At 35.1% G+C, this 25,437-nt stretch overlaps 1 protein-coding gene across 1 annotated transcript; it reads left to right on the forward strand.

The window, feature by feature from the left end:
• Window positions 1–746: 746 nt before the first annotated feature.
• LOC121266034 (laccase-4-like) lies at window positions 747–3,693 on the forward strand. The gene is made up of 6 exons (XM_041169726.1): window positions 747–920; window positions 1,296–1,447; window positions 1,563–1,807; window positions 1,933–2,061; window positions 2,153–3,079; window positions 3,251–3,693. The coding sequence occupies exons 1-6, from the start codon at window positions 834–836 to the stop codon at window positions 3,379–3,381; spliced, it is 1,671 nt and encodes a 556-aa protein (XP_041025660.1). The 5' UTR covers window positions 747–833; the 3' UTR covers window positions 3,382–3,693.
• Window positions 3,694–25,437: the final 21,744 nt, after the last annotated feature.

The following is a 25,437-nucleotide window of genomic DNA, read 5'->3' on the forward strand; positions in this document are numbered from 1 at the left end:
TAAACTTCACTTTAAAAATGTAATAAATATATATATATATATTTTAATAGGATCTACTTTTTTACAAAAAATTTATGTAGAATTTGTCTACTTTTAGAAGATTAAAATAAATAAATAAATAAGACGTGAACTCAGAGGTGCGCGGCAAGACTCTAATCCTTCGATCCAGCATGGGACCGAGTTTGGGTAAAATGCCACCAACCCTCCTTTTCATCAGTACCTTATGGCATATATCCTCCGGCCCTACCTACTGTACGATAAGCTGCAAACCAACTGCAAGAAAGAGATTCAAATAATATTTTTGGAGATGGGAAAAATGATAAAATACATGAACAAGTGATGGGAAGATGCACATGAATTCTTTTCTGATATAATAAAGTGAGCATTAAACTTGGGGTGGAGGGAGGGGCGATGAAAAGGACATGTGAAATGGAATTAAGCAGCATATATAACAACCTTAATGCTGACGGGCATAACAACCTTATATCCAAAACCACAAATATTATTAATGGTCCATTAAAGAACAACAACTTTATGTAACATGCACGATATCAATATAGAAGCTGCCCCCGGCAGGTTGCAGTCACTTGTCTGTCTCTCTGTCTATCTTGTTAATCAAGAATCGCCCTAAGTTCACCTTATGACGCAAAAACGACATGGTAGCTAGCAATACCTCTATCCCCGGCCACCTCCTCTCCCTTTATAAGCTTGCGTTGGCCAGTGATATTCCAATGTGACTGCAGCAAGCTAGAAAGCAAGCAAGGCCAGGACAAATTAACAAGCTAGCTGTTTGATATTTGAGAGCACTAGTACTGAAAGTTCAGTGTGAGAAAATGGATTCTTGGGTTCGAGTTCTTGTTCTTTTGGGGTGCCTTTTTCCAGCCTTCATAGAGTGCAGGCTTCGCCACTACAAGTTCAATGTAAGTAGCCAGATTTATTAATTCTTCTTCTTCTTCCCTCATTCTGAATAGATTTATCATTGTTTTGATAGATAGTATTTCATCAGGTGTTTAAGTTAATCTTGTCACGTTTCACTTCATTTGAATGGAAAATTAGTCTATCATCATGATTTACACATGATCAACAATCCTATCATCACCTAATTAAAAGAAAATAAAAGTCAAAAGAAGTACATGGAAGGTACACCCTCCCTCTAGTTGTTACCACATTAACCACAGTGCGCGCATTAGTAATCCATCCCACTTAATTTGATCTAACACCAACTTTATCAGGAAATCGATCTTTTAATGTTGCAAAATATATTTCTAAATTCTGGTTAACCTCATGTGAATTAGGTGGTGATGAAGAATTCCACCAAACTGTGTTCGACAAAGCCCATTGTGACAGTAAATGGGCAGTTCCCAGGACCCACCCTTTATGCTAGGGAAGATGACAATGTGCTTGTGAAGGTCGTCAACCATGTCAAATACAATGTCACCATCCACTGGTAATTAAGCTATTAATTAAACTATCTACTACTTCGCCAGTACTCTATATTACTCAAATTCCTATAGAGATCCAAATCTTGATTACATATTTGATTTCATTTTTTACTTTTGCAGGCATGGTATTAGGCAACTCCGAACAGGGTGGTCAGATGGTCCAGCATATATTACTCAATGTCCAATCCAGCCAGGGCAAAGTTACGTGTACAATTTCACCATAACTGGCCAAAGGGGAACACTTCTCTGGCATGCACATATTCTTTGGCTAAGGGCGACGGTCCATGGTGCCTTGGTCATCTTGCCTAAACTTGGTGTGCCATATCCCTTCCCGAAACCCCACAAGGAAATCGTTGTTGTATTAGGTGTGGATAATTAAAGATAACATCCATTTCCAGCTTTGTTAACAATATTATAATATGATGCCCCTGTACAAATAACTTTTAATTCACGACACTTATAAGAGCATGCATATATATATGAATTGCAGCTGAATGGTGGAAATCGGATACTGAAGCTGTGATCAACCAGGCTCTTAAGGGAGGATTAGCACCAAACGTCTCGGACGCTCATACCATGAACGGCCATCCAGGGCCAGTTCCCAACTGTTCCTCACAAGGTACGAACATATAATAAAGATATTCATGACACTTGTTGTATATATGATTAGTTCTAAAAGCTTTTGGGCAACTTGTCTTAATCATTTGTAGGTGGGTTCAAGCTGCCAGTCCAAAATGGTAAGACCTACTTGCTACGCATAATCAACGCTGCGCTCAATGAGGAGCTTTTCTTCAAGATTGCTGGGCACCAGCTCACCGTTGTAGAAGTGGATGCTACCTACGTGAAACCAGTGAAGCTTGACACAATAGTGATTGCCCCTGGTCAAACCACTAATGCTCTTATAACAGCTAATCGAAACTCTGGCAAGTACTTGGTTGCTGCTTCTCCATTCATGGATGCGCCCATCGCCGTCGATAACCTCACCGCAACAGCCACTTTGCACTACTCAGGCACACTTGCTAGTGCCTCAACAACTCTTACTACTCCACCTCCACAAAACGCCACTGCAGTTGCAAACAAGTTCATAAATTCTCTACGAAGCCTTAATTCGAAAAAATACCCCGCCAAGGTACCATTGAAAGTTGATCGTAAACTTTTCTTCGCCGTGGGGCTAGGAATCAACCCATGTCCGACATGCAAAGCCGGTAATGGAAGCCGGGTGGTGGCCAGTATCAACAATGTCACATTTGTTATGCCCACCACTGCCCTGCTTCAAGCACATTACTTCAACATTCGTGGGGTGTTCACCACCAATTTTCCGGGTAACCCGCCACATCTGTTTAACTATACTGGCACTCCCCCATCAAGCTTACAGACCACAAATGGCACAAAGGTTTATAGGTTACCTTACAACTCTACAGTTGAACTTGTCATGCAAGACACTGGTATCATTGCCCCTGAGAACCATCCAGTACATCTTCATGGGTTTAATTTCTTTGCCATTGGTAGGGGACTTGGGAATTATAACCCAAAGACAGATCCTAAAAAATTTAACCTGGTTGATCCTGTTGAGAGGAACACCATTGGTGTGCCAACTGGTGGATGGGTAGCAATCCGATTTCGTGCAGATAATCCAGGTACCACGTTGAGTCAGGGCATGACAGTTTTAAGTTCTGACAGCTTACACTATTTCTTCCATTTTTTTCGCATTTATTGGTTTGAAGATAGTTTTTTCTCATTAGTTTCCTTATACCTTCTCACTATAGCTTTTTAACTTAAACATGTTTTCATCCTTTGTACGATTGTAGGAGTTTGGTTCATGCATTGTCATTTGGAAGTGCACACAACATGGGGGCTTAAGATGGCATTCTTGGTGGACAATGGCAAAGGTCCTAATCAGTCACTTCTTCCTCCTCCAAGTGATCTTCCAAAATGCTAAGCTATGCACGCTTGAGGATTATAACATTACGAGTAGAGAAATCTCCAACAAGAAAAAGTTGGAAGATAATACATGAGAGATAACGGGACGAAGACGAGGAAGAACTACAGTGATTGTTAATAAACAAGTTAGATCAAAGATTCAATTGGTTTTAGAGTAAATGGAATTTGTTTTTGAGTATATGTTTGAATAAAATGCTCGAGCATTTTTGTTGTGGGGATACAATATGCCTTTTATATGTGGTAGGATCGATATTGTAAAATGTACTTTTTTTTTTTTTTGGCAGAGAAGTAAAATATATTGCAGTTTGTATGTCCAAAATTATTTTGTTATCTTATAAACATTTCAAAGATATTTTGGTAAGTCACTTAATTAATTACCTAATTTTTTCTTTATATAATATTACACTCGTTCCAAATTCTTTCCAGTACTCCATGAGTATCCAACAAATTTTGAATTTTTATTTAATAAAATAAAATATGACAAATTTTTATATAGTAAATTAAAAACCAGATAAGAATGTGATATGTGACATTATTATAATTTAGTAATATTGTGGAGTCTGATGTAGACATCATGTATATCTCCCAATAAGGGAATTAAGGGCTCGTTTGTTTTAGAGATGAGATGAGATTAAAGTTAAAAAGTTGAATAAAATATTGTTAGAATATATTTTTTAATATTATTTTTATTTTGAGATTTGAAAAAGTTAAATTGTTTATTTTATTTTGTGTGGAGATTTGAAAAAGTTGTAATAATGAAGTGAGATGAGATGAGATGAGATGAGATGTTTCTTGAAAACAAACGAGACCTAAGTCTATGACTAATTATATAGAGAGCCCAATTTCTTTAATAAAGGAATAATACGAGGCCCATTTGACATATATATAGTTTGGAGGGTACGTATGTAAATTAATAAATGAGGATAGTTTTGAATAATAAGATATAATTTATCCATGACTATATAATTTTCAGCCTCTCAACCGATTGAGAAGCATGCTTTCTCCTGGAAGCACTATCACATTAACGACAAGAAAAATTTTATTGATCGTTCCACACATTAAACAAAGATGACCTTCTGCAAGCACTCTTTCACTTTTCCCACAACATACTAAACTTTTTTTTTTCTCTCTTATTAAATGTGTGGTATATGAATTATGAATAGAAAAATTTAATTAAATTAAATAATAAAATAAAATATATATAAAATAAAAATAAATATAATATGTAGTGTATAGAGATAATGAGTTGCAAAACTCAAATAAAAAACTTTATATTACCTTCAAAATACAATACTTAGGAAAGCTTTAAATAGTGAGTTGAGATGATATGAAAATTAAAAATTAAATAAAATATTATTAAAATATTATTTTTATTTTAAAATTTTAAAAAAATTAAATTATTTATTATATTTTAAATAAAAAATTAAAAAAGTTAAAATAATAAGATAAAATAAAATAAATTGAGAATCTCAATCCAAAAAGCTCTTAATTTCTTGAGTCGAGCGTACGAAAGCCCCCTAAATTATTAAGAAATTACAATCTTTATCTTTATTAGGATTTGACCATTAAAGTTATACCACGTCAGGGATCCTTAACTACTTACTAGTCGACATGCATGTTAGCCTGCGTTTATAGACAACAGATTGTGGAGTTCTAGAGTCTAGACACAATACGCAAGCATGTGGGTTTTGGAGAAGTCAAAGTACACAAAGATAACTGTTTTACAACTTTTATATAACTCTATAATATATTTTTTTAAAATTAAACCCATCAAAATCAATAAAAACTTAAAAGATAATAATATTTTATTGAAGAATTGTATAGAAGAGTTTGTATATATTCTTTACTCATTTCTTTCTTGTGATATGAAATCATATTACTTGTTGTTCTTTGTATTCATTAATGGTTTAAATTTTGAGGAGAATGATGTGAATTTGCTAGGAGAATATGGCGCGCGGTGTCACCATATTACACTTAAGATATATTATCTCTTTCTTTTAACATATTTTTTTTCTTGCATATGAAGCCATATGAGGTTCTTTACGAATGGAAGTATAGGTCGCCCTCTACTGGGTTAGAGTAGGAGAGCAGAGGATATTGGATAAGAAATTATGCAAGACATGTGCAAGAAAATCTCAATTATTAGAAAGAAACTTACAGTTGTGCAAAAGTGATAGAAGAAATATGTGAACCAATGGAGCAAAAATTAGAATTTGACGTATAGAATAAAGTATTCCTAAAGGTTGTGTCGATGAAATGGATAATGAGATTTAATAAAAAGGAAAAGTTGAACCCTAGATACATAGGTCCTTTCGAAATCTTGGAAATAATAGGATGAAGCTGCAGTGTATAGTCTAACACTTCCATGCTCCTCAATTATTGGATATTCATAATGTTTTCCATATCTCTATGCTCCAAAAATATGTCCCAGACACCACACATGTATCAGAGTACAAGCTACTCTAGAAAAGTATCAAGATGACCTCACCTATGAAGAGTTTCCAATGAGAATATGAGTGCAGAAGGATAAGGACCGTGGCATTGGGACCAATGATTTAACCGAAGAAGTGGACCGATAAGTGCAAATGCACTTTTTAATTTTTTTTCTCTTTTCTTTTAATTATTTTTTACACAGTTTTAAATATTTTTAAAAAATAAAAAATATCAATTCACTAATATTCATTTTCTTAATCATTAAAAAAAAAAAAATTAAAAATTCAATTGGTCATTTTTATTGGTTAAACTAGCATTTTCCAAAGGATAAACCATATGATTAATGTGTAAAATGCAAATGTAATACCCAAGCCCAATCCGACTCTTAAATCTAGTCCATGTTAAAAAGGTAAAAGAGAGAGAGTGAGTGAAACGGTGTGTTTCACTAAAGCCCAAACGATGTATTTCTTCCAGTCCCAACGCTTCCTTCTTTGTTGAAGAAGCAAGGGTTGGCACTGGAAGAAATACATCGTTTGGGTTTTAGTGAAACACACCGTCTCTCTCTCTCTCTCTCTCTCTCTCTCATAACTATCGCAAGGAAACCCAAGCATTTTTGGTGCCGACTTCAACTGATGGGTTTAAAGTCACCGACCATAACACTTGAAATTACTCCAAGTATGCTGAATCTTGTTATGTACGTGGGCTTATGGGTCGATGATCAGGCTTAGGCCTAGGTTTCTGTGGGAGTCTTATTTGTTTCAGTTGAGTTAAGTCTAGTTCATTCTGACTTGTCTTTTAGTTTCCCTTTAAAAGTTTGTTTCTGTTATTACGTGAACTGATTCATGGCCCAGTATTTCAGCCATTGAATAGGTCTATCTGTTATTTCTATTATTAAGTCCAGTAAGCATGTTTGCTGTAGTGGAGTCTTGTAAGTCTGGTCAAGTTGTTAATTCTCGTTGTATTAAGTTGTAGTGATTAATGAAAATCCATCCAAAAATTTGCAACAATTAAATCTTGGAGGTTTGGATTTTCTCAAATTAATCTAATTCTTTAACTGTGATCTTAACAATTAGTATCCAAAACCAAGCATCCTATGGCCAAGGGTACTGGTACACGTTATTCCCAATTGGCGAAGTCCTTGGCTATTGTCAAACAAAACCAGGAACTTTACCAGCAAAATTAGAATTCCCTGTAGCGGGCATTGATGGCTGAGCAAGGGAACTTCAGTTAGTGGCATCTAACGTGGAGACCTTGGTGCACACTGTTGGGAAACAAGGTGTCAACAGACCAGAAGGCTCTGGTCAACAGGTAGTTAATGCACTTTTTGAAGACCATGGAGGAATTCAATCGCGACCTGTGCGCTTGGACTTTCCAAAATTCGATGGGGACGATTCTGATGGATGGGTCTATCGTGCAAATCAATTTTTTGCGTACCATCAGAACAATCTGTATTATCGGGGTCCTCTTGGCATTCTTCCATATGGAAGGAAAAGTTTTGGTATGGTTCCAAGAGCTTGACGCCTTTGGAAGTATCACCAGTTGGGAAGGTTTGTGAAAGCATTGCAGACTCAATTCAGCTATTTGGACCCTTTCGAATGGAAGCCCTTACCTACTTGCGACAGTGGAGAATAATAAAAGTCAAATTGAGACCCTTTCAAATCAACTTAGAGGATTAGTTGAGCCTTACAAACTTAGTTGCTTCCTAATTGGACTTCAGGAGGACATTTGTTTCATGGTACATATGTTGAGCCCTCAAAATTTACATGTGGCATTTGGCTTGGCTAAAATGTAGGAAGAGAATGTAGCGACTTTGAAGAGAATGGCTCGAATTGGGCAGGGACCTAACGGTCCAAACAGATTGGCTATTGGGCCCCAAAGTCCTAAGGAGAACTGTGCTATTGCACCTGTCCAACGGTTATCACCAACCCAGCCAAATGAAGGAAGGACGTGATACAATTGTGATGATAAGTGGACTCCAGGCCATAGATGCAAATCAGCTCGATTGTTTATCATGGAATGTGATGGTCTTAGTGATGATGAAGAACACAAGATCGAGGAATCTAAGGTTGAAGTGATAAGTGGCAGTACTAGCAAATCAACAACAGAGCAAACTATTGTGGAACTGGAGCCCAGAAGATCTATTCATCCTCTTGCAGGATCACCCAACCCAAAGACCATGAGATTAATGAGAAGGGTACATGAGTGTAGGGTGGTTATTTTATTGGACACTGTGGGCACACATAACTTCATGGACCCATTAGTTCTCAGGAAAACCCAACTACAAGTTACATTAACTGACGGCCTCTCAATTAAGATTGCTAATGGTCAGACTATTCAAAGTGAAGGAAGTTGTGCTGGTGTAGCTCTCCATATACAGGGTAACTCTTACACTACTTATTTTTATATTCTAAATCTTGGGGGATGTGATGTTGTGCTAGGGATTTAGTGGCTGCAAACATTGGGTCCAATGCTATGGGATTTTGAAAGGCTTCAAATGGTTTTTTCTGTGTTGGGGCAAAGCCGTTGTTTGCAAGGTATTACACCAACTGTCATTTCTTTAGTAGAAGGGGAAAAATTTAGTAAGTTGATTAGGAAAAAACACAGAAGTTTAGTCCTTCAATTAATTGAACCTGCCCAAATAATGTTCTTACCATCTTTAGATGAACCACTAATTCAGAACCTATTAAACCAATATACTAGTGTGTTCATAGAACCAAAAGGACTACCCTCTATCCGAGACCAAGATCACCATTAGGGCTGTAAATGAACCAGTCTGTTCGATAGTCCACTTGATGCCCGATCGGTTAAACTCGAATCGAACTCGACTCATGAAAAAAAAAGTTCGTTTGTGAAAGTAGATACTTACTCAAATTGTAAATGACACATACCCAACAAAACTCGACTTGACTTGGATGAGGTTCGTTAAGGCTCGTTCGTTTATGCTCGAGTTGACTCGTTAGCTCGACTCGATTAAAACTCATTTATATATTAATAAATATATACATACACCTATGTATATATACACACACACACACATATATATATGTAATAACTAATAATATAAGCATACCACTTTTATAATTAAATATATAATATGTAATTTAATTACTTATGTCTATATAGTGAATATACTTCAAAAGTATATTTTATAATTTGTATAATAATTAGTAGATAAAATTTAACAATTTCATATACTAGTATGTGGGAACCATATATGAAATAGATATATACTATCATATTAAGTGTGTGTATTAATAATATATGTAAGCATATAATATATTATTATTTTGGATAAATATCGACTAGTTAGATATTAATTACTTATAAATTTTTTAAAATTTTATAATTCAATAAAGGTTCTACTTGTTAATTATATAAATTCAATATTAGATTATTTATTTATTTTATTAATTATTAAATCTTATTAAAAAAATACACAGTTCGAGCTCGAGCTTGAATTGAGCATTTAGCTTATCGAGCCGAGCTCGAACGAAGAATAAAAAAAAATCTCGAGCTCGAGTATTTTGAGTCGAGCCAAGCTTGGCAAGCCAAAGACTGGCTCGGCTTGGCTCGATTATAGCCCTAATCACCATATTGTGTTACAACCAAGATCTAGACCAGTAAGTGTTGGGCCATACAAACATCCCTACTTCCAAGAAACTGAAATAGAGAAATTGGTTCATGATACGTTAGAATCGGGGATCATTAGGCCAAGCCAAAGTCCCTTCTCCTCTCTTGTTTTGCTTGTGAGAAAGCAAAATGGAAGTTGGAGACTTTGTGTTGATTATAAGACTCTTAATAAAGACACCATCGAGGCAAAATTTCCCATTCTCATAGTTGATGAACTCTTAGATGAGCTTCACGGGTCAACTATTTTTAGCAAACTAGATCTACGGTTCGGTTATCATCAAATTAGAGTCAATCATACAGATATTCCTAAAACAGCCTTTAGAACTCATGAAAGCTATTATGAATTTTTGGTAATGCCCTTTGGGCTTACCAATACTTAAGCTACTTTCCAAAGTCTTATGAATGTTGTCTTTAAACCATGCTTACGAGAATTCGTTCTTTTATTTTTTGACGACATATTGGCCTATAGTAGAACTTTATCTGACCATGTACAACATTGCAAAATTGTATTAGGTATTTTGCAACAGCACCAACTTTATGCAAAAAAATTCAAGTGTTGTTTTGGATGTGCTGAAATAGAATGCCTTGGTCATTTAACTTTTAAGGAAAGGGTTAAGGCCAACCCTACAAAAATTGAAGCTATGCTTGATTGGTAGTTCCCAACTAGCTTAAAACCCCTAAGAGATTTTCTAGGCTTAACAGGCTATTATAGCATATTTATTAAGGGATACAAACTCATAGCTGTCCCTTTGACAACCCTTTTAAGAAAAGACTCTTTCCATAGGTCTGAGGCAGCAAAACAAGTCTTCCATGACCTTAAACATGTTGTGATTAATCCTACTATTCTAGCTTTACCAAATTTTCTATTCCTTTTACTATTCAATGTGATGCCTTTGGTGTTGGAGTTAGGGTTGGTTTAATGCAACAGGGAAGGCCAATTACTTATATGAGTAAAGCAATCCATGGAAAGGTTCTACATCTATCTATCTATGAAAAAGAATTAATGGCATTGGTCCTAGCAGTTAAAAAGTTGAGATCTTACCTTCTTGGGCATACCTTTAAGGTGTAAACAGATCAGTATAGCCTCAAATACTTGCTGGAGCGAAATGCAGGTACACCTCTTCAATAAAGATGGATTACAAAGATTTTGGGGTATTGTGGTGGAATATAAGCTAGGGAAGGAAAATAAAGTAGGTACACCTCTTCAACAAAGATGTTTTATCTATAAAATTGAAATTCAAGCAGAACTCAAGTAAGAAGGGGCATTGTTTGCACTTACATTGCCTTCTACTTCTTGGTTGGACCAACTCAGGACCAGTTATGCTCAAAATCCTAAGCTGCAAAAGGTTTTACGGAAATTGGAGCAAGGAGTTCTGGACCAACATAAATATACTTTGAATGATGGCTTATTATTCTACAAAGGTAGATTGTATATTGGGGCTTCTGTTGATATGAGGAGTCAAATCCTCTAATTGTTGCATATCAGTCCTTAGGGAGGCCATTCTAGCTATCATAAAACACTAAATAGAGCAAAAAATGAGTTGTATTGGGAAGCAATGAGGGGCGACATAAAAAAATTTTCGAAGAATGCGATATTTGTCAACGACATAAATTTGAAAACATTAAATCTGAAATCATTCACCCAATTGGCTTGCTATTGCCCCTTCCAATTCCTTCTAAAATATGGACTGATATATTTATGGACTTTATTGAAAGCTTGCTTAATTCTGAAGGGTACAATATTGTTATGGTAGTGGTGGATCGGCAATCAAAGTGTGCTCATTTTATTCCAGTTTCTCATCCTTACATTTCCAACAAAATTGTAAATATTTTCTTCACAAATGTTTTCAACTGCATGGTATGCATAATTCAATTATTACTAACTGAGACCCTGCATTTACTAGCACCTTTTGGAAGGAACTTTTCAAATTGCAGGGGACTACTCTAAAGTTTAGTTCAACATACCATTCTCAAACAGATGGTCAGACAGAAATTGTCAACAAGATGGTTGAACACTATTTTAGGTGTTTCTCTGCAGACAAGCCGAAGGGATGAGTGAAATGGTTTGCACCAGCTGAATATTGGTACGATACCAATGTTCGTGCTTCAACAAACTAACCTCGTTTGAGTCAATTTATGGACATCCTCCTCCTAAACTACTTCAATATACACTAGGAACAACAAGCATACAAGCGGAGGAGGATGCACTAAAGACCAGAGATGAAATTATTTCTATCCTACGTTTTAATCTACAGTTGGCACAAGAGAGAATGAAGAAGTTTTTTGACCTTAAGCGAACATAGAGAAGTTTTAATGTTGGAGATTGGGTTTATATTCGTTTACAACCCTAAAAACAACATTCGGTGGTACAACGTCATGCCATGAAATTATCCCCAAGATTTTATGGCCCCTACCAGATCCTTGAATGAATCGGTGTAGTAGCATATCGGCTTGAGCTTCCTCCTAACGCCAAGATACATGTCGTGCTTCACATCTCATGCCTAAAGAAGAAGTTGGGGGATCACCACTAGTTGGTCGCCACACTTTCACCCACAAGCTCAGATGGTTGTGTCAAGCCAGAACCAAAATAAATTTTAGGAAGAAGGTTGAAGAAGAAGAATAATCGAGCGGTCACAGAGCTGTTAGTGAAGTGGAAAGGGCTTTGCAGTGAAGAGGCATCTTGGGTGGAATATTCTCTGTTGGCTAAAGAGTTCTCTGACCTTGTGGGCAAGGTCCTCTAAGGGGGAGTAATGTTGTGTACGTGGGCTTATGGGTTGATGATCAGGCCTAGGCCCAAGTTGATGTGGGAGTCTTATTTGTTTCAGTTGAGTTAAGTCTAGTTCAGCCTGACTTAGTCTTTTAGTTTCCCTTTAAAAGTTAGCTTTTGTTATTAAGTGAACTGATTCATGGCCTAGTCTTTCAACCATTGAATAGGTCTATCTGTTATTTCCATCATTAAGTCCAGTAAGCATGTTGGTTGTAGTGGAGTTCTGTAAGTCCGGTGAAGTTGCTGATTCTCGTTGTATTAAAGTTGTAGTGACTACCGAAAATCCATCCAAAAATTTGCAACAATTAAATCTTGGAGGTTTGGATTTCCTCAAATTAATCCAATTCTTTAACTATGATCTTAACAAATCTTCGAGTGAAACAACGTGATTTTACTCCTACAAATAGGCAAGGGTTGGAGCACACCACTCACACAAACTTCTCTATTCTCATTTCAAGTTCTTGGTTTGGATCTTTCTCCTTGACTATTCTTTGTTATTAAGGATTTATAGGGATTTGTTAGGACGTTCTAATTATTGTGTAAGTTTATTATTTTGAGACAAAGTTGTTTTGATTATGTAAAAAAGCCCACAAAAGTTCAAAAGTATGCACACTGAGAGAGAGCTTTCCTCCTGCGGGTGAAGAGAGTTTTTTCTTTGAGAAGAATTGTTTAAAGCTTGTGGAGAAAGAAATGAGGAGTTTTAAATAAGAGTAAAATTGTAAATTTACACTAGGTGACGTGAAGGGTGTGCGGGGTGTGCAAAATAAAGGGGCATGCCAATGGATGGTACTTATGGGATAGCACTTAGTCTAAAAACTTGTATAGATACTACTTATGGGATTTAATCTATATTTTTAAGTGTTAATATTTTTACAATTAGATTACATTAATAAGTCACAAGAGTTTGATTTTTGTTTTTAACACTTCAAATATGATTAAGTCTATTTTATGAAACGAATTTCTGTTGTTTATTTTGAAAAATTTTAATAAAATGTAATTATTCTATTATAGTTATAAGTTATGTGGATTTATTTAATATTAGTATTTATTATATTTCTTTTAAAATTGAATAATTATTTTAATCAAAAGAAAATTAAATGATTGTCATTAATATAGTATGTGTTTAGTTAAATAGAATATTATGACATGCTTTTCTAAAAAAATTTGCGATGTATATTACTTCATATAGGTACCATGCATGATATGAGATACGTAAGTAAGGGTGTAATCGGCCTGGTGCGGTCGAGCCATAAGGAGATTTTTCGACCAAACCAAAAATTTCGGTCCATTTTTTTTTTGGACTGAGACTGGATCAATTATCCCTATATATCGGATTAGATCGTTAGCTATTGGTTCGATCGGTCCAATTCGGTCTAGGCTAGTGTAAAATGAGCCAAACATACAAAAAGCCCAAAATCACTTCTAATATGTATTTTCGGCCTAACTACAATTTTTTCATTTTTTTAATATTAACTATTTAATTTTATATACACATTTAGTACTTGAAAATAGCATAAGAAAAGTTAGAAAAATTATCAAAATTATCCTTATCCATTCATAAGATCTAGCAATCATTATAATAAAGTTAAAAATAAAAAATAGAGATAATGAAATTAAAAAATGCAATAGCATCCAAACTCCAAATACATATAGTCAATGGTGATATGTTTTATGAAAGTTACATAATTAACTTATACAACAACTATATAAAATATTTTAAAAAATTATATAAATATATTTCAGTTAGTTTGGTCCAAAAGAACCGCACCCCAAGACCAGAGCAAAAATCAAAATTAATTCTAAGGTTATATGGATCAAAATTTACCAATATACTTATCAGTCCAGTCCAAAACAAACAGTCTGGTTTTCTGGTCCTGATTGGTAGACTTACACCCTTATATGAAAGCATGTCATTCATCATGTTACATGATCACATATATTTTAGATTTTATTACTAGTCATGTCATTTTGTATATAATGCATCTCACCTCGTATAAGATATGCAATCATTTATATGTCAAGTATAAGATACAAATTATGGCTAATAAGATGGTTATAGAGATGCATGGTACCAATTCAATTATGGGTGGGTGTGCAAGCCACGAACCTAAAAATGGTCCATCAATACAATTGTAGGAACATGCAATAGAACCGGTGCACAACTTTGCACACATGATTAAAGTATGTTGGCTAATCAAGATAAGTTATGATAAGATAAAAGAATATGATATTTTCTAAGTCATGCATGTCATAAGCATTAATATAAATTGTCAAGATTTTGATTCTTTTAAGCGCGAAATATTTTATGAAAACCTTATGTTTACTATATTTACGTTATGGTGGATTTTTTTATTGAGTTTTCTATTTATTTTAGTTTTATTTTATGTTTTTTAACCATCAAGATGAGGAAGAAGATGAGAATGAGCAAACAGATAGGTTTATATGAAGTAGTCTGATAACATTTAGCCTCAGGCGGCTTAGTTTAGTTTTACATTATGACGACAATTATTATATTTAGTTTATTTGAAAACTTTGATTAGTTTTTATTCAAGGCATGATTTATTTAGTAATTATTTTTATGAAATAATTAATTATTTTATTAACTATATAATCTCTTTTCTAGCTTTATTTATGAAAGTATGTTACATCCCTAACGTAAGGGATAGGGGCGTTACAACTTATGATTTCATCCTTTCCAAAATTCATAAGAAGGTTGCCAATTGGAAAGGGCACCTCTTGTCCTCTGGGGTATACTCACTTTACTCAAATATGTACTTTTCTTTTATTCATATCCATATTCTCTCAGTCCTTAACACTTTGAAAAAAGTGATCGATTCCTTACATAAAGCTTTTGCTACTTTTTTATAGGGGGAGTTGATGACTATTCTAATAAATACTGGGTTTCTTAGACTCATATTTTCCATCCTTTGTCTAAAAGTGGACTGGATATTTAGAATTTACATGATACTCTCAAAACTCTTCATTGTAAACTTGCTTGGTATTTTTCAAGGTCTGATACCCTTTAGGCTAGTTTTTTACATCATAAATACATACAAAATGCACATTCTCTTAACTACGTCGAGGCTAAAAGCTTATCATTCTAGCTCCTGGAAAACTATTCGTAAATTCATGTCTGTCATTCATGAAGGAACCTTAAGCTTTTGGCATGATAACTGGTCTGGTGATGGTTCTCATTCCCAGAAAGACTTCCATGTTTCTATTTCCACCCAACAATTAAAGGATGTTTGTTCTTCTTCTAATTGGATTTGGGATAAAGTTTCTAGGCTATGAGATCTCTCTCTCTTCTAGGAGCATAGAAAATTTTTCATTACTAGCAAATCTGGTTGTGATATTAGAATTTGGAATCACTTCTTAGATGGTCACTTTATTACTAATTCGGCATAGAACTTTCTAAGTGATCATTCCACCACTTTTCCTTTGGTTTCTTTTATTAGCAAAAAGTTGTCTGTGAAAATCTCCATTTTGATTAGGAAATTTTGGCATAATCGTATCCCTCTTTATGACAAGATTTAGAAGTGGAGGATTTCTATCACTTCTAAGTGCAATTGTTGTGCTGCTGGCTCCATGGAAAGTACTAATGATCTCTCTTTCGATTGTGCCCTTAGTGACACGGTTTGACATTACTTTAATTGCATTTTTTGGTACACTCCCATTTTTTGATGGTTTACATTTCGGGACTCAGCTGCACTTTATTGTTTCTCTTTTGCCCTCATTTGTTGGGAGATTTGTTTTGCCAGGAACAAAGCCCGTTCTAAGAATATCCAGGTTAACTTTCATTCTATTGTTCACAAAGTTAAAACATGATTGAGAGATCTTAACCATCTTTTCAAATTGAAAACTTTTGCATCTAATTTTAACACATCTACCTTGGACTCTCTTCATATTCATGTTCAACAATTAGATCCAAAAGGTATTTCTTGATAAAATGGATCACCACTCCTTTTGGCTCTCTTAGAGTATTGGCATTGGACTCATCAAATGAGTCCAGTATTTAAATTTTGATGAATTTCACTTTAAACATATGGCATTGGATTCATCTTTTATCTAAATGTGAAGCTTTCAGCTACAGTAGAATCTCATTTATCTTCAAATTTAAAGAACTACTAATTAACATCTGTCAGATTATTTTATTATGAAAATCAATCTTTCGCATGCAATTTCGCTCTTTATTCCCTCTCTTATTTTCTTTCTTCTCTATCTCGAAATCTCGAAATTCCTTTTCGATTCTTCCTCTCCCAGTTTTCCCGATTCCCAGATTTCCCTTCTTCCACTCCCTTTCTTCCTCTCTATTTCTTCCCTCCGTTTCCTCTCCTGTTTTTTGCAAAACTTGTATCATATCCTTTGTCGAGAAAGTGATCAGTTCATCTTTGTGAAGCAGATGTTCAAGTCCGTACGAGGTGTTACAAGTGAAAGAGGACCTCCATCACCTCTATAGGCTCACCGTTGCTGCTCCTTTCTGTTCTGCTCCGAACGTTCTCTATCCCTGTGAGTTCACTCTCTCATATATATATATATATATATATATATATATATATATATATAAATCATATGTGCATGTATGAGAAATTTTACACTACATTTGTATGCTTTATGTATGTATTTTTGCCCGTGAAGAAATTTTCAACTCCATGTATATATTTCAATCCTTCTCCTGTTTGAGTTGTTTGAAAGAAAGGGTTGTTTTTTCAATTATTTTTTGTTGGCTTTCTATTGTTTCTTCATGGGCAAAATATAGATGCTTTTTTCAATTAATTTCATTTTTTTAGAACTTTGTATTGAGTCGATTGGTTTTTTCAAAATATAGATGCTTTTTTCAATTAATTTCTAATGTATTGTGTGTGAAATTAAGAAACTTCAATTGCTGGCAGAGTAGAATTGGTACATGTTGTGGGCATGAAATCAAGCCTGTAACTGATTAATTCAAATTTTCATGGAACTAAATCTTGATTCTTTATTTTGTCAAGTGATAGAGAAAGCATAGGACTAAGGACAACATTTTTGCTTTGGTGTTAGCAACTAGAGTAATTTTTATGCAATGTGCAACTAGAGTAGTTTTCCCCAAAGGTCCATAAAATCATTCTCATCAGTGCACCCTTTTTGAGTTTTGATTAGTGACTCATACCATACATCATTTGTAGCATTGCACTTCCAGAGAACATGCATAACATCTTCATTATCCTGTTGGCATATTGGACAGAGTGCACATAGTTTCTTTTTTTGTGGGTGGGTAGTCATTCGCAACCTTTTATAGAAATAATTTCACCTTTTCTAGTATATTCAAATCCCATAAGCCCTTCCATCTATTATCAACTTCATTATTACTGGATGTTTCTCCTTTGATGACATTTTAACTACAATTTATGTAGTTAAAAGTTGTTAAGTGGGTGTTGTGTCCCATATGCAAAATTAACTTTGTAAGCTTGCTGTTCTGGGGTCTAAAAGTTTCATTTTGAGCAGAAATAATATGTCCAATGTTGCGGATGCGTGCTTGCTTACATGCAAGCACAAGGCATCAAGAGAAATTGTTTCTTAATCTTACAGTAAAGTGCATTTAATGAAGTGAACTTAAAGTGCAAAAGTGGGTGCTTCTTGTGAAAGCACTAGGAATAAATACTGCCTTCTTCATATTTCATTAATATATCTGTAATTACATTGGAAATTAATTGTGACTTTTTGTAATCTGAATTGTGATTTGAATTGTAATATTAATTGTGACTTTTTGTGGGTTGTTGTGATTAAAACATATTCAAAGTATTATCCCATTTTCAGGAAGTTGCTTTAGACATTTTTTTTATAATGTATACTGCTCTATTCAATGTTGGAATTGATAAAACTCTATTTTTGCAAAACAATGGCAATATAGTTAAAATTCTGGAACTGATAAAATTTTGTTTTATCATGTGGAACACTTTTTATTATTGCTTTTTACTTTATAGTAATGAAATTAATAGAAATGATGAAGAAATTGTGAATTTCTTTGTGCTTTTTTCTACTAAATTCATATGAATTTGGATGAGGAAATTGTTAAAATACATCCTCATTACTGCTAATTATTTGCTAAGTTTTTTTTGGTATTGCTAATTGTAATGTTGTGTAAATGAACTTGATGTGTAAATGAACTTGCTGTGTAACTGTTACTACTTAACAGTTTTAAATGAATTTTGGGAAACCAACATGCAGCATGGTTTGATATTTTTTAAAAATGTGCTGCCTTGTATCTATTTTCTTGTCCTGCCTGGTATTTATTTTCTTGTGCTACCTTGTATCTATTGTCTGACTGTTAAAGGATGGACACTCCATCTGAGGAGGACCCCTTCTTCACCACTCTCTTACAAAGTAGAGGAGAAGGTTGCACTCCAACATATGGGCAATATTCTAATGTTATGATCCAAACAACTCCCTTTCACGATGAAGAAAGGCCTTCGATAAAAAATGTTTAAAGAGGTGCATCTTTCACTGTTGAGTAGGATAACTTATTTGTTTCTGGTTGGCTCAACATTAGCATTGATGCCATATAGGGTACCGATAAAAAATCCACGCAAATGTGGGACAAAATTTATAAGTTTTATCACGAGTATAAAAAACTAAAAACTACAAATCGTTCAATAGGGTCATTGATCAATCATTGATCCATGATTCAAAAATGCACAAACAAGTTTTGTGCATTTCTTGTGCAAGTAGAATCATTGCACCCAAGTGGTGTGACTAAGGAATACAAGGTATGTATCATTTTCCTTTAATAATGTATTTATTTATCTATGATTTATTTTCTGATAATATTCATTCAATTTTTCATATTGAAAAAGTAAAAATAATGTACAAAGAGATAGAGAAGGAGAATTTCACACTGGAGCATTGTTGGTTCAATTGAGACACCAACCCAAATGGCAGCAACATATGAACAATCTGAATACAAGGAGAAAACCACACGATAAATGTCCAGCCAATGAGCAGTCAAGTAAAATTGTCGACAATGTTGAGAGGCCTCCAGGCAAAAAAACTGAGAAAGATAACTTGAGGAAGCGGAAGGCCTAGGAATCATGTGATGCTGAGTTCAACGGTGTGTTAGAAAAATTGACCGATGATAGACGGTTGTTCATGGTAGAGAGGAGAGCATGGGTGACAAATGCGGATGAAGTTAGAGGTGCACAACTGGAACTTGATAAGAGAAAGTTCGAGGCAGAGATCATTAGCAAGAATCTTTCTAACATGACTATCATGCAACAAGTCTATTTCCTTAATATTCAGAGAAAAATTTATGAGGACTCTTTCAATAATTCTGAAGGTACATTCGACAGATCTCCATCCACACCTCATGGAGGTATGTTGGCTATGATAAAAAAAATTTCAGTTTTTAGTGGTTGGGCAGCCACTATGATATTTGAATTTGTTTCGTTTTAAATAGACGAACGTATTTTTGAAAGGTTAATATGAATTGTGACCTGATTTTGTTGAGGGGAATTGTGATCTGGGCAGCCACTTGTAATCTGAATTTTAGTTAATATTTTGTGGAATTGTGACTTGATTTTGGAAGGGAAACTGTGACTTGTAATTTGAATTGTTCATTTCATGTTTTGTAGAATTGTGATCTGATTTTGTTGAGGGGAACTGTGATTTGGGCAGCCACTTGTAATATGAATTTTAGTTGATGTTTTGTGAAATTGTGACTTGATTTTGGAAGGGGAACTATGACTTGTAATCTGAATTGTTCATTTCATGTTTTGTGAAATTGTGATATGATTTTGTTGAGGAGAACTGTGATCTGGATAGCCACCTGTAATCTGAATTTTAGTTGATGTTTTGTGAAATTGTGACTTGATTTTGGAAGGGGAACTGTGACTTGTAATCTGAATTGTTCATTTCATGTTTTGTGGAATTGTGTTATGATTTTATTGAGGGAAACTGTGATCTGGGCATCCACTTGTAATCTGAATTTTAGTTGATGTTTTGTGGAATTGTGACTTGATTTTGGAAGAGGAACTGTGACTTGTAATCTGAATTGTTCATTTCATGTTTTGCTTGATCTGGGCAGCCTGTATGACTCCATGGTATCAATTGTTGAATTGTGTGTAACACCCCATATTTTAGTGTATTTTTATTGAAAGATTATTTTTATTTTATTCAAAAATTATTCTCTTGTTTTAAAATTATTGGATTTTAATTGGATTGTTTTTAGGATTTTTTAATTGGTGAAAATTAAATTTTATGTGCTTTCTTAATATTTATTTATTGTTGTGCATTTAAATTGTTTTTCATATTTAATTAATTAATGTGGGATTTAATTATTTCAATTTGGCTTTACCATTACGTTTAAATTATTTTATTTAACTTGAAGTTTTGAAATCGTTTCCGTTGGATCATTTTTGTGACCCAAATTATAAAAATTGGATCTCATTTCTTTTTCCTCAATTTTTCTTTCCTCTCCTTTTCTTTTCTCTTTCTTCTCTTTTTCCCCTTATTTCTCCTTCGACCTTCTCTCCCGCGCGACCCAGTCCGCTCTCCCTCTCTCTCGTGCGTCTGTCGCCCATATCCAACCCGCCGTCGTCGCGCTGCCGGGACCGTCACCGCCAACCCCATTTGGTTCCCCAGCCGCCGGTGACCTTACCCCACCAACCTCACCTCCATTCGCGCCGCCGTTAACCACCAGTAGCCCTTCAAAGCCGCGGCGTCACTTTCGCTCCAATGCCGCCGTCGCACCACCATTAGCCACCATCTTCACACCACTTCATCCTTGACCTCCTAGCAACCCATTGGCCCAACCCCACCTCCGATCCGTCACCGGTGAAACACATCCAATTCCATTTTCGTTTTGGGTATTTTTGGCCTAAAAACACCCCTTGTGCCGCCACCCACGGCTAACCACCATTATCACTAGATTCACCGACCTCCCTAGGCCTTACCCTATCAATCTTGAGTCTTCGTTTGCACCTGTTGAAAAGTTGGTTATTGTGACCCATGGCCACAGTGTATTTTACACTGTGGTGTTGCTCAGACGTCGCCTTTTTCAACTTCGTGATCCTTCGGAAATTGCTATATAGCGCTGTAAGTATTTCTCCAAAGAACTTTCATAATTTAAATGTATTTTTGCACTAACCCATTTCACTGTATTTTTTGGCATGCCGGACTGAGTCCGAGGAGTTCGGGGGTCGGATGGATTTGTGATTGGAGTTGTTTGGTTGGTTTGGTTTATTTGAGTTTGGTTATTGATGAGTTGTTTTGATTGGATTTGTTGGGATTGGTTCTGGATGGATGTTGGATCAGTGTTGGTGCATGTTCATATCATTATTTCATGCATGATCATGTTTGTAAAGAAAATTGGGTTTTCGTGCATTGCATTCATGCTCATGTGTGATTTGAAAGGCTGTGATTTTATGTGATATTTTTTTTGGGTGCGTATGTATCACGACCCCGAGCCGAGATGGGGCATTAACTCGGTGGAGCTCCTCTGGTTACTCGGGAGCGGAATATACTGAGTAACGTCCCCTGGGTTGTCGCCGGGCGACAATGGGATCGAATGAGATGGTCTCGTGCCGACTCCGTGGTCCTTCTGCTGGCGGGGACTAGAGGATGTCTGACCATGTACCCGCTGGGCGCGGAACTAGGCATCGCTCGTTGCGTAGTGTGGGTGCTTGGCCATGTACGCGTCGGGTGTGGAACTGAGCACCGTTACGAAGCCAGGACGTGTGGATGGTCCATAGGGGAGGCCATAGTGCATATGGAAATTAATGCATGGTGCATGCGGAATTAATGCACTATTTTCTGGAAAAATAGTGCGAGTTGGATTTCTGGGTAAATCATTTTCTGGGAAAATGTTTTACGGATAATTTGGCCAAAATGGGATTTTGGCGTGCATTGAAATAATTATTTTCGGGAAAGATAATGTGTTGAGTAAAATGCATATTTTTCATCTGCATGCATGTTAGTTGCATTTGATGCATTTTATATTACGTTGTTATTTTGGGTCATACTTACCTGCGATACCATTTTGTAGTAATGCAGATTTTGCTGCAGATGAGGAGGAGGAGGGCGAGCTTGAGGAGACGGCTCCGCCCGAGGAGTGATTTGAGATCACTCGTTTGTTTATTTGAAAACTATTGTAATATATTTTTATGGATGACTGTATAACTGCTATTTAAATTTTTACTGATGTTTGATTGTAAATAAATTCTGGTACTTAGTTGACTATCTGCTGCGTTATTTTATTTGTACACTGTTGCATGTACACACACTGGCACTTCGTTGAGATGTGTGACCGTGTTGTCACCATCCTGGTGTCTCGATTCCCTTGTCTCCTTATATGGGGGTCGTGGGCGCCACAGGTAGTATCAGAGCAGTTCGACTCTGGGTAAAACCACATGTCGCTTAGGATAGTACCAGAAAATTATTTTTATTATTTTAAAATAATAAAATTTTTGTTTAAGTGGTGTAAGTTAAGTTATTTATTTTATATTATGAGTTTATTGCTATTTTATTTTATGTTAATTGATGTTATTTGATTTATTTTATTTTATTGCTTTAATTAGTGTTTACCTTTGGTTGAGTATGGTTTTATTGGCTTTATTTATTTTATTGTATAATAATTTTGTTGTTTATTTATTTTATTGTATGTCATTTTAATTTAATTGTTTTATTTTATGGCGGATTATTTTATTGTTTTATTTATTTTATTGTGAACTACTTGATTGGTTTTATGCATTTTGTCGTATGTTATTTTATTTATGGAATTTTATTTTATTTTGTTTTGTTCGAAATTGAAAGGCGGGTTAAGGGTTATGTTATGACAGGAAGGTGGTACGACTGAGAAGGTCATTGTTAGGCTTAAACATTGGTGTAATAGGCCTGAACTCTTGGTGATTGGTTGTTTTAATACCAAGGCTCGAGCATCAGGGTTTGGGTGAACTCTTTGGATTAGGTACTCAAGTTGCTGCTAAGGAGGGGAATAGTTTTTAATTGCTTAGAATAATTGAGGTTTTAGGTTCTGTAGAATTTATGTAGTGAGTCTATGGGTAGGAGGTTGTAAGTTCAAGGAATGTCAATGTTAGATTTATGAGAAGTTCATCTAAGGATTGAGGCCCATAGTTTTTAGGAAATAAGTTTATGGGATTTAAGCTAGTAGGTTTAACAAGCATTTGAGGGATTACTTAGAGTAGAAGTTTTCGATTTTGCCGACCTTGATAAGCAATTTGATAACATTTGGGGTTTTAGAATTTACGAGTTTTATAAGGTGAGTGTTTTAGATTTAAGGTCATTGATTTTCATGATTTTGGAAAATGATTTTTTATTTGGTTTAAGGTTTTAGAATTGCAGAGTGGAATAGCTGAATTAAAATAGGATTGATCTGAGTTAAGTTACTGATATGAGAATTTTTTAAGGGAGAATTTCTTTGGAGATGGATGATGTTGATCTAGTTCAGTTAATAATTGTTTTTAGCTTGAGGTTACAGTGTCAGGTTGAGGATTTAATCCATATTAAATTTTAAGGAAAATAGATGGTGCGGATTTAGGAAATGATTTTTTCTGATTTCAAGGATATAGGTCTAGTAATGGAAATGGTAAGGATGATCACTTGCACGTTTGGAGGATTATTGGTTTTGGCTGAGGTGCATGAGATTGATGCGTAGAAATGGTGTGTGTACGTATTTCGGAGGGTATAGGTTCTAGTCTTATTTTGGTTTGGAGAAAGTAACTTTGGTAAGTGTTGAAGATGAGTCGACACAATAGTACTAATTCAGGATACCTTGGCTTGGAATTTTTGATGAGTTGATCGAAGTGTGTAGTCAAGTGGGTTACTTAATGGAATCATGGTTGATATTAGTTATTGTGATTATTTTCAGAAATTAATTGTGACTTGAGGTTACTTAGGTATTTTTTATTTTTATTTTTATTTTTTATTTTCATTTTTATCTTGAGGCTATATTTACCTTTGGAGATTGAGCATCTAATTGGTTGAATTAAGGACATTGTTATTTAACTTGAAGAGAGATTGTTGGGACATCATGTATGGTGTATGAAAAGATCTTCGAAGTTGAAGCTTAGGCATCAACGGTGGATAATATGATCAAGTATGTGGGTTAATAAAGCAATAGGATCCTTGGGTGCTTTGCAATGGCTTTTGGTAGATTGAATATTTAACCAGTATGGTTTGCATTAAGGTTTAAATAGTGAAATGCTATTGAAGGAACTAGTCGTTTTAATGCTAGCTTATAGGAGTAGAAATAGGTGGGCGAGTTACCAAGAAGGTTTTGATAATGTTTTAGTGTAGTCAATGGTGGTTCATAGTGAGTTTAGTCACCGCTAGATCAGATGTTCAAAATGTAGATGATGAGCTTTCGGGTTTAGGCTGTTAGGTAGAAGTCTCTAGGCACTCTTTTTGGTTCGCTAGGTTAGAATTGAGTCTTTTAAAGTATGCTTCTTATTGTAGATGAGATGAATATATTTTGGGTTGAAGTTGCTTATTTTCAATTTGAGATGTTGAGGTTGTTTGATATTGATTTTCTGTCAATGATCATGGGTGTATTTTATGGAATTTGATTTTATCCAGGCAGCTGGAGTTAATTGAGGAATTTGAGTTATAACTCGTGGTTTTGGGAGAGGGTATTTTTCTACCAAATTGTGATAAGAGTTTTGGTTAGTAAGAATGGAGCCACCTTGTACTCGATGGTGTTAGTTTCATGAGGACGTAAGTTTTATGCATGTGGCGAATATCGGAGTGCGCAGCAGAAGCGTTGTATTTTTGTTGTAGTCAGGAGTTCAAATTGTGCTGATTTGAAGAATTAATGGTGACTTGAATTTTGAGAAGATACTTGTAATTGAAGATTAATCATTTGGTTGTACAAAATCTGTTACTGATGGTTAACATTGGAAGTGGCTATTAGGTTTCTAATAGTAGAATTCAATGAAGGTTTAGAAGTTGGAGCATAGGAGTTGATTGCAGTTGGCACATATTATTGTAAGGGCTTTTGATCATTGGAATTTATTGGATGTTGTATTAAGGTTCTCGAAGAAATGAGATTTTTGGATAGCAGTCACTCTAGGAATACTGGTTGTGATGTGTCATTGGGGGACTAAAATGAGTATGTTGGATAATGCCATGTTCATTGAGGAATGTGTCACGTGCCGTCAAGTTAAGGTTGAGCATCAAGGTAGACCTCAACCTCTCCCTATTCCTGAGTGGAAGTGGGATAATATTTCTATGAATTTTGTT

Source organism: Juglans microcarpa x Juglans regia, chromosome 5D (genome assembly GCF_004785595.1).
Source record: "Juglans microcarpa x Juglans regia isolate MS1-56 chromosome 5D, Jm3101_v1.0, whole genome shotgun sequence".
Taxonomy (NCBI): Eukaryota; Viridiplantae; Streptophyta; class Magnoliopsida; order Fagales; family Juglandaceae; genus Juglans; species Juglans microcarpa x Juglans regia.

Coding starts and splice junctions, on each gene's coding strand:
- LOC121266034 (XM_041169726.1), top strand. CDS start 834: ATGGATTCTTGGGTTCGAGTTCTTGTTCTTTTGGGGTGCCTTTTTCCA. Junction 1,808..1,932: donor GGAAATCGTTGTTGTATTAG/GTGTGGATAATT, acceptor TATGAATTGCAG/CTGAATGGTGGAAATCGGAT. Junction 3,080..3,250: donor ATTTCGTGCAGATAATCCAG/GTACCACGTTGA, acceptor GTACGATTGTAG/GAGTTTGGTTCATGCATTGT.